General features: G+C 36.2%; 1 protein-coding gene across 2 annotated transcripts in view; it reads right to left on the reverse strand.

The window, feature by feature from the left end:
- Positions 1-12,500, reverse strand: part of dock1 (dedicator of cytokinesis 1) — a 311,516-nt gene that overhangs the window by 224,935 nt on the left and 74,081 nt on the right. For both annotated transcript variants that reach the window (XM_088915927.1, XM_088915925.1), the window contains exons 23-24: positions 11,335-11,443; positions 5,740-5,810 (exon numbers count right to left, since the gene is read on the reverse strand). In XM_088915927.1, coding sequence (XP_088772053.1) covers positions 5,740-5,810; positions 11,335-11,443 — 180 coding nt within the window. The remainder of the gene's footprint in view (positions 1-5,739; positions 5,811-11,334; positions 11,444-12,500) is intronic.

Genomic DNA, 12,500 nt, shown 5'->3' on the forward strand with positions numbered 1-12,500 from the left:
AAATAAAAATAAAGAATAGCATGGATTAGAGATCAGTAAGCCTCTCAGACAACACATTACACTTAGACTGATACCACCCGACACAGGATACAGAAATAACTAGTATATTTACAATGTGGTATTACAACAGACAGATTTCTAATCTGTCTCACCATCATTCTGGATGCCGCACCCATTCATTACTGAATCTGAAATCGTCTTCATGTTTTTATCAGTTTTAAAGATTAAAAGACAGAAGAAAAAATCATTTCATGAGAGCTGGTATCCAGAGTGGTGGAGATACGTGAATGTCGCAAAGTCAGCACACCAGTTACTTGATGGCTGTGAAAGAATGTTTTATATAGAGCGTAAAGAGTAACATAACAACATTTTTTAGATTTTAGATTTTATTTTTCCTAAGCCTTTCCAAATCAAAGCATTCATACAAACTTAGACTCAACAAGCCTCCAAACAAGTACAGGAAAACATTTTTCTACACAAGTAAAAAAAACAATATTTAGCAATAACAGTACATCTTTAGGAAAGATTAAAAAACTGGACAGACTACCTTTTTATTTTTAATTCAATTTAGGTGAAAAGAAGATATTTCCACTTAAGACAAACATCATTTTACACAGAGAAGTGAAAATTGTTTTTTTAATGATAGGTTGTCTGCATGTTTCCCACATAAATATAAAACAAAGCAGGTTATTAAGGTAGAGCATTAACATGATCTCTGTGAGACATTTCTTCTTTTTATATTGAGTCCCCAAATTTTTAAAAGTAAACACTAAATTATCAATTTTTGAAGACCTGGAAATTATTCAATTTGATCAGTTAAACGAGATTTAATTAAGTATTCTAAATAAGATCCATTCATCCATTCATCCAATGCTTCTCCAATTCAGTGGGGAGCCTGAGACTATTCTGGTAATCAATGGGCACCAGGCAAGGTACACCTTGGACAGGATGCGAGTCCATCACAGGGCAGACACAGAGACACACATACACCCACCCCTAATATTGCCAGGAGCTATTTAACCTACCAGTATGTTTCTGGACTATGGGAGGAAACCGAAGCACTTGTAGGAAACCCACGCAAACATGGGGAGACCATACAAACTCCATGCACATAACACCTCAGGTGTGGAAATGAACCCACGGTCTTAGGGCTGTGAGGCAGTAATGCTAACCACTGTAACACTGTGCCATTGTAAATAACATTTGGGACAAAAAATGAGAATGCCCTGCAGTCATCGAAGACTATAGTTCCCTTAACTGAACAAACTCCTCATAGATCAACAATTTACAAATGCTCCTAACCTTAAAAATAAGGTGATTTAGGGTGACTAATACTAGACTATTACTGGACTGGATTAGATCTATACTCACGGTTCATAAATCTGTGCACACTATTCTGTTTTCTTCTGTTGTATGTGATGTCTTCATTGCATAAGTATTCAAACTCATTTCAGTGGGAAACTTAAATTAATTTCTGAATTCCCCATCTCACCTCTCCTAGCCATGATTTCACTTATCGTTTTAAAATACTTTCCATTCATTTACAGATTTCACACTCTCTCCTAGATTTTCCTTCATCAGGACACTATCACCCTCTCTGTACCTATTCTCACCTACTCTGTACTTGGTTCTCCTGAGCTTTACATCAATGCTACCTTCCTCTTTTCCTCACAGCTGAAATATTGTGTCTTTTCTATTTTTCAGCATGGAATTAACCTTTAGTTGTTCATAAATTAATACCGTTCCATAAAATGACCTAAATGAGACACACAAATAGTTGAGTGGCCTCTGTCTGTGGTTCTCATGATTTCAGAATAAATACAACTGTCTCTGTGAGGTTCTTTTTTCAGATAGCGAATTTCAAGCCTCAACCACAAAGATGAAGCAACTTTCAAAGCAAATCATGGAAAACGTCAATGAAAAGCAGAGATCAGGAGATATCTAAAAATATCATATCACCAAGCAAAAGCACAGATCAGGACATAGTTGAGATGGGAACAATATGCTTCAGCCCTGGCTATCTCATGTTCTGCGCAGGGTTTGCAACAAAGCAACTGAGTCATTCTGCAAAAACATGGTATAAGTTGTTGTGGTCAAATGAGACCAAAATGCCGTGGCTGAAGGCCAATTTCTTAAGAATTAGATAGTGAATTTCCTTGAGTGATCCAGTCAAAACCCTGACATGAATCCTTTTGAGGATCTGTAGAAAGGCTTGAAAACTGCTGTCCATACAGTAAGTGATCCTCAAGCAACGTGAAAGAGCTTGCCAAATTTGCCAAGAAGAACAGGCAAAAATTCACCCACAATTTTGCACCTAACTGGTGCATAAATAGGCTCACCCAAAAAGACTTGCTACTGCCAACAGCTACAGTATATCATCATGCAACTCACAACTGATAAGATCAGCAGCTGTTAGCCTGGCCAGTACCTGGATGGGAGACTAGCGGGACTAGGAGGGGGCACCCACCCTGCAGTCTGTGTAGGTGATCATGTCCCAGAATAATGATGGGGACACTATACGGTAAAAAGGCACCATCCTTTGGATGAGATGTAAAAACGATGTCCTATTAAAAATCCTAGGGTGTTTCTCAAAAAGAGCAGGGGTGTTACCCCAGCATCCTGGCCAGATTTCCTGTTGGCCTATGAACTGGCTACATCATTCTGCTCTCCTTCCCACTGATAGCTGATGTGTGGTGAGCATATTGACACACTATAGCTGCCGTTGCATCATCCAGGTGGGTGCTGCATATTGGTGGTGGTGGAAGGGAGTTCTCATTACATGAAAAGAGCTTTGAAGGAAATGTTCAGAAAAGCGCTTTATAAGTGTAAGGAATTATTATTTTAACTGTAATAGCTGTAATTCCACCAAATATTAAGCCTACAGGAGCGAGTACTTATGAAATCAACATTTCAGTTTTTTCTCTTTAGTTTTTGCTGACATTTACTGTAACTTATCTAACCCTTAGGAATCTTCAGTTTGAGTATTCAGGTTTTGCAAAAAAAATTAAGTAATTTTACAAAAAGGGACACCGTAGGAAAGGAATATTCTTTGCAAGGCAATGCATATATAATGTAGCTTCCTTGTTATACAAAACAGCCTATGAAACATCTTTTGTATCGCATTTAGAATGCAAATGTCTGCAGTAGCCCATTCTAGTGCTCAGATTTTGAACGGTGAATGTGAATGAGTTATCAAGGTCACCAATGTGCCATAAGGCAATTTACAGAATGCCATGTCCTTTTAAAGGAAACCTAGAAGTTCAGTTTTGTCAAGGTATTTTTAAGAACACAAGTAAGTGTGCATTTTGACTAACAAATGTCAGGTCCTGTTTCAATCTTTTTCACCACAAGTTCTCTTAAGGCCATGACATTTTTAAAGTTGTATTTAAAGGTTTACTCTGAGAACCTACAGTATGTACTTAATCACAGCTCGAGAACCTTAGCCAATTTTAGGACTTTAGAAATCATTGGAATTGCAAAATAAAATTACACAGGTTTTCTAGAAAGTTTAACTAGAAGATAAACTATCTTTTGCTATTAATTTGAATTAGACATTTGAACATTTTGTAGAACCATAATGAGGTACTTAAACCTTTTTATCTAATGTCATCTGGGCAATTTAGAAGCAAATAGAATAACATTTAGAATGGATTCAACTAGACATTGGAAAAAAATGAATGGAGCAATTAAAAAAATTCTTTATGCAGCATGAAGCCAAGAAAAATACTAAAAAGAAACACAACCAATAAGAATAAACTGCAGAGATAAGTGTAAAATTTGAAATTAATTCACTCAATTTCTAAAGATAATTACTGCACTATGGAGGTCTTTTTTTATTCCACAATGAGACATGACAACCCATTCATCTATTTTCTTTTTAAATTAATAGAAACTAAACCCCTTCCATAGACACAGCCTTGATTTTTCTACATTACTGTTTCTTCTGAAATATAATTTAATTGAATGATAACCATATTCATGACTGCATACGTTAACCACTACAGTGGACTCTACTGTGTAGCACCAATTCTTACGTTTCCAAGGCAACCCAAGAGTCTTCACCCAACTGCTGTTGTTGTTAAGTCTCTAGTGGTTGTAAATTTAAATGCCCAAAGCAATAAAAAAAATACATAATTAACTGTACCAAGCAATTCAGTGGAAGCCAATATCAATTCACCATTTTAAAAGATTAAAAACGTCATAAGATACACAAAAAAGGAAACGTTGCTGTTAATTTTATTACAAAACCTGAAAGAAGTGAAGAGGGGTAAAAACTCAATGTTAAAAAACTGAAAAGTGACAAAAAATAAAACACTATAAGGGAAAAGAATGCTTTATATTTATCCTTTTTATAAACACGGTACCATATTATTTTTACTGAAAATGTATTTGTAATATAAATATTTGTGGAGTTAACTCTGCCTAGAAGTCTGAAGAAACCACACACCCTTTGGGTAATAAAATAAATAAATAATAAATAAAAATGTAGGAAAAAAACATTAAATAAACTGAACATCTCATGTCAATCAGTAAATGAACCTAACATATCAATCTGAGTCATTGGCTTGAAAGGCTTCAGTTAATCAGTGTCAAATAAGATGTACATATTGGTAAGCATTAGAGTAAGTGATTGGAACCTCTTGTCAGACGACTCTCATATGTGTTCATTCTAATTTAACCTGGTGCTGGCCAGAGGAGGATAGGCTCCCACTTTCAAACCTCGGTTCCTCTCAATATTTCTTCCTACTTTAGTCTCGGGAGTTTTTCCTTGCCACTGTCATCTTAGGTTTGCTCCAGGTTAAGGCCTGGAAATCTGTACAGCTGCTTTGTGACAATGTCCATTGTAAAAAGCACCACACAAATAAAACTGAACTGAACTGAACTGTCGGAGATTAGCAATCTTTGCAAAAACAATCAATAGAACTTTACATTTTAAAATATGACAGAATAAAATGTAAATGTCTCAAGACCCACTAGTGTTCTGTAACATCATTTCATAACATTCTTTCAAATACAACGTCAGCGTGTCATGAAACATCTCATCAAGGCAAAAATAAGACAATATAGGAACACAAAAACATAAGTAAACAGATGTTTTTGCAAGTCGGTCATTTTTTGTTTGCTTTCTTTCATATCTCTGACACCTTAATTATATTTCTACACTGTATCTTTTACTAGGTTGATAGGACTGAAAGTTCTCGTCCAACCCATCTTATCCTGAAGCAAGATGAATTCATTTAGTGAGATAATGAAATCCTAAAGAGTACAGTATGCCTGACACTAAGTAAAATTAAGTTACAATATATTTTTTCTAAATAGTATCAGATTTAAAAGGCAGTCTACAGTAATTTCATGCAAGGCAGTTATGAAATGTGTGTTATGAAATACCACTTTTAAGTCTAATACAGCCATTGGTATTAGAAAGAGAGCAACAGCACAACTTAGGAACTGTAAGGAATATCTGTCCTGTGGGAATGTCAACGGACTGCTGGACGCCTGTGAACCTATTATATGCAAGAGTAGAATTTATCCTCCATCTGATGCTAAGTCTGGTTAAGAAAGTGTGGGGCTCACGGTACGATAAAGGATGGATGACTCAAGGTTGCACATTCAACACATCTCACACAAGGGACATAGGAGGAATGAACCAAATTGATGGGATAATTCCAGATAGAGGGGTATAAAAACAAAAATAACAAAGCATTTCAATTTTTCAAAAGGAGTAACAAAGCAAATTACCTTAGTTCTTTTGGATCAAAAACCAGTTTGACATCATTGACAATTGTTGGAACATATTTCAGTGCAGCACCCTGTAAAAAGAAAGAGAAAATGCATTAAATAACACAATTTGTATCTGCTTTAAAAATAAATGCACCCGAAGCAATGGATGGGCTGTTACTTTACCCTTATGAAATCTTGGAGACCTGTTAAGAAACAGCCCTAATTTCATAAACAAATAGTCAATATTTGATGGAAGTCCAGCTGAGAGACCAGATGAATCGCCTTAAGATACACACTTCAAGACTGTCAGTGTCAATTTTACAAACATATTGGATCAATGTACAGTATGCTGTTTCACAATACAATACAAATCATTTAATTTCTTAACTGCTTCAAAAGGCCCCTTTATAAAGAAAAACCCTTCGTATTCAACTTCTAAGAAATGTCTTACACCATAATTAACTCAAAATTTGTGCTTAGAATACACACAGTATTTAATTTTTATTCTTTTTTATTTTATTATTATAATAATCAAAGAAAATACGTATACTCACTGGCAGATATGTAACAGATAAGAAATTATATGTTTTAATTGAGGACCTGTGAAATTCACTGGTGAATTAGAATGACCTGAACAACCCATATTTTAGTATGAAGCTGTCCATCAAGCCACTGCAGTGAAGCTGATCTCAAGAATAATTAAGTACAGTAATCAACAAATCAGCTAACGGGTAATTATAAAATATTCCCTAGTAATGAGGAGCAATTATGGGAATTGACGCATTGAAAGACAAAAGTTAAGTACAACAGACTGACATCATCTCATAGTGAAAACTGAATTTGAAACAATATTAAATGGCTGGGAGTTCCTTTAGCAACTTACAAAAACAAAGTGCTGTCAAATGTTCACACACATTTTTTAAAAAGTTCAGATATTTTACTAGGCTCATATCTGACAATGTAAGTTACATTTAATGCTTACAACAACATTCTTCCAAGGTTTCTGCCATATTCAGTACATTCAGTTCTTAATATCGATATTTTTGCTCTTGCTTATTGATCAAGAGTTCAAACATGGCCAGTTCCAAAATAGTGAATTAAACTACGTAGAGCCTTTAAAGTACTTGTATCTCTCATACCTGCAGCTTTACTTAGTAATACTGGCTAAAATTAGCAAAAAGAGTTTTTAAAACTATTCTTGTTTTTTGAGTAACATATTAGTCCAATATAGTAACATGGGTTTCAGGATATGAGTTTTAGAAAGCTTGTACTGTATGTGAATCTCAACAACAATTATCTAAGATCTCAATGACTTCCTACAGAATAGCTTGATCAACAAATGTTAGCTGACAGGAATATTATATCAAGATGTTACATTCATTGGGAAATCTTGCAGGGCCCTAATTATAACAGATCTCCATCCATGTATTTTTCTAACCGCTTCATCCACTATAGGGTTCACAAGGATACAGAGCCTATCCTGTGAAACATCGGGTGTAAGGCAGGGTACACCCTGGACGGGACACCAGTCCATCGCAGGGCATCCACAGACACAAACACACACGTTCACACCAGAACCAATTTTTTCCCAGAAGCCAATTACCTTTTAGTGTGTCTTTGGACTATGTGAGGAAACCCACACAAATACAGGGAGAACACACAAACTCCATACAGATTGCTCCCCAGGTCTGGAATTGAAGAAAGTATACATCTCTCAGGCTCTGGGTATCTATAGCTCATGACAAAACTTTAAGGAGAGGTAGAAAGAGCTAACTACAGCACCACCATGCCGTCCAGAATAATAAATCATTAAATGATCCCTAATATCACTTAGGCTACATATGTAAAACCAAAGTCAAAACCACACAGACATACAAAGAGCTTGTTCAGTCCATTAAAATGTTTGCTTTTCAACTAAAAATATTGTAAATAAATGTCACCTATTGTATAATGTTAATTTTATTTGAATAAAAACAACACTAGTAAATCTATATAACTTCTGTAGTACTATTCATCTCTTCCATGCATCACAGACGTAGTCAAATGTGTACATATTTTATGTAGAGTCCCACTTTGTCATTTGAAGCATAAAATCTTGAACCATCTCCTGTTTCAATCTCCTGTATTCAAGGCATAATGTTCTGTTGATCACAACAAGATATATTAACTGATATAGAAAATGAGCACTGAGTTTTATTATTCCTAAAATCACAAGCTCTAAGTACTCATCAAAAAAACAATTAATTATTGTTGTATGAGCACAACCACCTATGAAATCTTTTGAGTACACTGAAGCCATATTGAGAACCCCACTAGCATACTAATTCTAAGTGGGATTTTGAGAGAACAGCAAAAGTGAATTAAGTGTTACACAGTCACTTTGGCAGGATGGCCTTCCCATACAATCGATACACACGTTTTAGAAAGCTTTTTAAAACCACCCAAACATTACAATATGCTTCAACTTGATATTTAGTAGTACTAGAGAAACTCAGAATATTACCTTAGCAAACAGATTAGCAGTTAAATATTGTGAGGGTTTTTTTTTAAGATTTAATACAAAGATGTACCTTGTGTTACTTTCTCTTTTACTGAATTGTACAGTATCACTTGTGCTATTCACTTACTGTGCAGTAATTTCTGTGTACAGTGTCTTACAAAAGGGATATGAGAGTCTCTGTCATAGAAATTAATGATTGTTACACAGCTGTACTGAAAGATGATTAAATTGTCTGGATTGAGTGACTGGAAGAGGTGCATGATTGTAATGATTAGTTAAAACATTGTTCACTGCCATGACTTCATTAGTATGCCTGTAGTTAACCATTATTTAGAAATTAATTGTGTGCGGATTTCGCGTACCCGATCATTTGCTGATCTAGATTGTCAGACTGTGCCTTTGGCTGTGTGGTGAAAAGCAGCTCCGAGAGGTTTATGTTTACGTGCCTGCAATGCAGTGTGCTCAGAAAGAGTATCCCCTCGAGCTGCTCACACCGATTCAGAAACTTCAGGTATAGCGCACTGGGTGCCCATTCCAATTGGTTTGAGATAAAAATCAACATGGATTTATTTGTCACATTCCATCACGAAACCCTCTGCTGAAAATCCTGGGCTGGCCACGGAGGGCACTCAGAGGTCGCCCGAGGCTTCCCATAATTCCTCATTACCGGATTCACTGACTGAAACAGATCATGACATTATTCAGGTAACACAACTCTGAGCAGTTAGCGAGATCCTGCTCCCTGACCTTTTTTAAAGGTGGATATAGCAGCAGTCTTGGCTATAGAAGCATTCAGAGATGTGCCCATGTATATACACTATACTGAACAGATACTCTTTATTTTGAAACCTCTGAAGACATATTTTGTGTTTATCTGTCTTTTTCTGTGGAAATTTTATTTAATCTGAATACACTTACGCAACACAGGAGATGAGCTTATTTGCAGAGTTCAACAAAGGGTTTCTATAAATCCTTCCCTTTATCTATAGGAGTTCATTTTAAAAAAGAAACCTTTTTTCTGCATCACTGACAGGCCTTTACAGCAGTACCAAGCAGTGACAGAAAGACTGTATAAAGCAGGGTTTAAAGGCCAACAGATTCACAGCGAAACCCATTCATTTTTTCATGAAGAAAATTGACAGCTCATGTTTTTAAACGCCTCCTGCATTGAAAGCTAAACCAGTTAATAGATCAAGCATTACAAAGATGTCAATATTCTAATGCTCTGCCCTAAATGTAAACCCCTGGGACTGTGGTAGATTATGAAATCTGTCCTAAAATCAAGCACCACTGACAGGGGGGTTACTATGTCACTATAAAGATGAAAGCACAAGGCAATGGCACAAAGAGGCACTGGAAATTTTATTGTGCAATATTTTCTCTAAGGTCATTCCATTTTCATTTCGATACAGATACATTTATGGTACATTTAATAAGAAACAAAAGTTTCTATTTTTCTACATGCGCAGAGCCTCTGAAACATATCTATATACACACATCTGAACAGTCCGGTAAAATTAAGAAAATTCATTGAAGTGTCTGAAACCTTGAAGGAGATAATGTACTTTGCTTATAAAGCAGTTTTCAGAGGTTTTGCAGCCTAATCACACTCTGGGACATGCATGCTATTTATGCATACAGCAGCTTCAACTACTGAGATCAAAGTACATAAATGAAAACATCCTAACTTTATTAGGTCTTTAGTTCCTAAATTTACTCAACTAGTCTAAGGCTTCTAATACCATTTTTTTGTGCCTTGCTCACTTTGTAAGATAACCACAACAATCGCAGGCACCTGCCAAATGGGCACACTGCTCTTTTAACATCATACTGTTTTCATGTAATTGTTATTATGAAAGCTAAGTATGGAACAAATAGACCTTAGTCACAGAGCTTCCTGGGGGGACTCCAGATGTTCTCAATGACACTTTGCAAAGGTACCATTCCAGGAAACAGCCTGTAGTACTAGCACTGCCTCACATATATTAAATGGCAGCTGTTACATAATACTCTGCACACATGGCTTGGCAGGAGGATTCTTATATCCAATTGGTTCCCCAAGACCAATTTTTAATTTACTGACAGTTTAACTAACAACAAATGCAATTACACAGCAACTGCTTCGGAACTAGTTTTGAGCAGTTTTCCAAATTTAACCCCTTTTTGAGAAGGAAATAATTAAGCAACACAACAGGAGATACACATATGAGAAAAGAAAGGAGGAGAAGAGAATAGCAGGTGAGCAAATACCTTAACGAAGAGTTAGAAGAGCCACAGAGATGCCCCAGGCACTGGTGCTACTGGATCAGGGTCACAAAGAGTGGATGGACACATGAACACAGATTTAGAACCGAAATGTGCCGCAAATAGAAGAGTGGATAAAGGAAGAAATGAAGAAACATGACATACAACAAAAAAAGGGGAAAAACCTACAGAAGGAGTGCAAAAACAAAATGACATCTGTAAGCAGGCCTACGGTGTATATTTCTTTTGTTGAGATCATGCAAATGTTCAGATTTCTGACCTTTTCCCACCCTACAAAAAATGATTTATGCACCGAGTCAATTATACTCCCTGGCTGCTTCAATTCTGAAATGTGCAAATTACGGAGGTGGTGTCTGTCTTTTTTGATCCGATTTTATTGTACCCAGAAGTACAGGTTTTGAGGTCACTTGGTAGTTACTTCCTACTATAATTTTGCTGTATTTTGAGGGCTAATCTTTTTTAGGAAACTTTTTTATATAAAAATGAGCACACCAGGTGAAGCCACAAGTGAGATGATCTATGTGTAACAAGCTGAATGCAACATTAATCATTATACTATATCATATCTTCTTGGGCAGCCTTATAAGAGATGAGGGTCCAGACAGAGGTTGTTTTCCTTCAGTAATCTACTGTCCCAATAACACTGTGCTGCTCGCATGTCAATTCTGCCTTTACTGTATGAGCACTGAACAATGTGTACAAGCACAGTAGTACTATGTCAGAGACTGATTCACCCCACAAAGTAAAAAACATAAAAAATAATAAAGCAGGGCATAAAAAATAGGGTCTAGTTTTCAAAGTGTTTCAGGCATCTATTATGTATATTTTATTTCCAGGCAACACAGTACCTTCACCATCACTGTGTTTTCCGAGTTGCTGCTCATCATGTCGTTGAAGGATGTAAAGAGACTCCTCAAGGACTCCATGAAGTCTGTTTCCCCTTTATTCTCATAAAGCCTGCAAATCAAAACAGATAATCAGGTAACCATCTGCAATCCACATTTAAATGAAAATAAAAGCAATCTCCATGTATTAAACAGAAGTGCATCTATTACCATGTAAGGTTTTTAAGCAGTTGCCAGCTAGATGCATTCAGTATGTAAACCTAAAGACAAACACATTACCATAGGTTGGGTACATCTGCATTTTTTTAAATGAACATATCTTGTCAAAATTCCCTCTGGAACTCTTGAAAATCTTAACTATACATATCAACCCATGGGATATTGTTATCAACAACCTGGTGGGCATTAAAATAACTGCTATTTCACTGTTTTCCATTTCTTTGAATTGAGGCTTGATTTACATCATTTTAATGTATGTACAGTGTAATTGTGGAAAAAACAGGAAGACTAAATTTGTTTTTCAAGGAAAAAAGGATGGATTCATATCTCTTTAAATAGGCTTACACAGAGCAGGACAGTTCCTCATTATTACTAAAGCATTTTTCTTTTCCATTCAGGAATATAGTTTCTTAAACTACCTCAAATTCAATTTGAAAAGTTTCCAAAATGACAGTTCATGTAATAGGGTCCTCTTATGAACTGGAACAAAAAATAAGACACTGTTTAATGGAAATTATAATTATGCCATGTTACCACCATGCAGTCTCATCTCATCAGATCTCTTAAGATAAGAAGTTGGTCAGTACCAGAAGAAAAACCTCTAGGGTCTAAGGAAAACATATTTGCTGCTGGGCATGGTGTTTGTAGTCCATTAGGTATCCCTTGTCCCTCAGGGCCAGAATTTCTAAAACAATGCCCCAGTATGGAGAGCAGGAACACTGACAAAGGAGGCATCTTTCTTCAGACAAGATGTTTAACTGAGTTTCCTTGGTAGTTATCGAAAGAACAAAGGTGTTATTGCAGTGCCCTGGCTAAATTCCACTCTGGGCTTGTACAATCTTGTCACGCTCAATTGACAACATCTCACTTCTCTGCACAATCTGTTGCATATTAGGGCTGTTGGAGAGTTATCGCCATCATACATCACCCAGGTGGTTATACTGCTGCTC

The sequence above is a fragment of the Atractosteus spatula genome, chromosome 5 (genome assembly GCF_055471065.1).
Source record: "Atractosteus spatula isolate fAtrSpa1 chromosome 5, fAtrSpa1.hap1, whole genome shotgun sequence".
Classification (NCBI taxonomy): Eukaryota; Metazoa; Chordata; class Actinopteri; order Semionotiformes; family Lepisosteidae; genus Atractosteus; species Atractosteus spatula.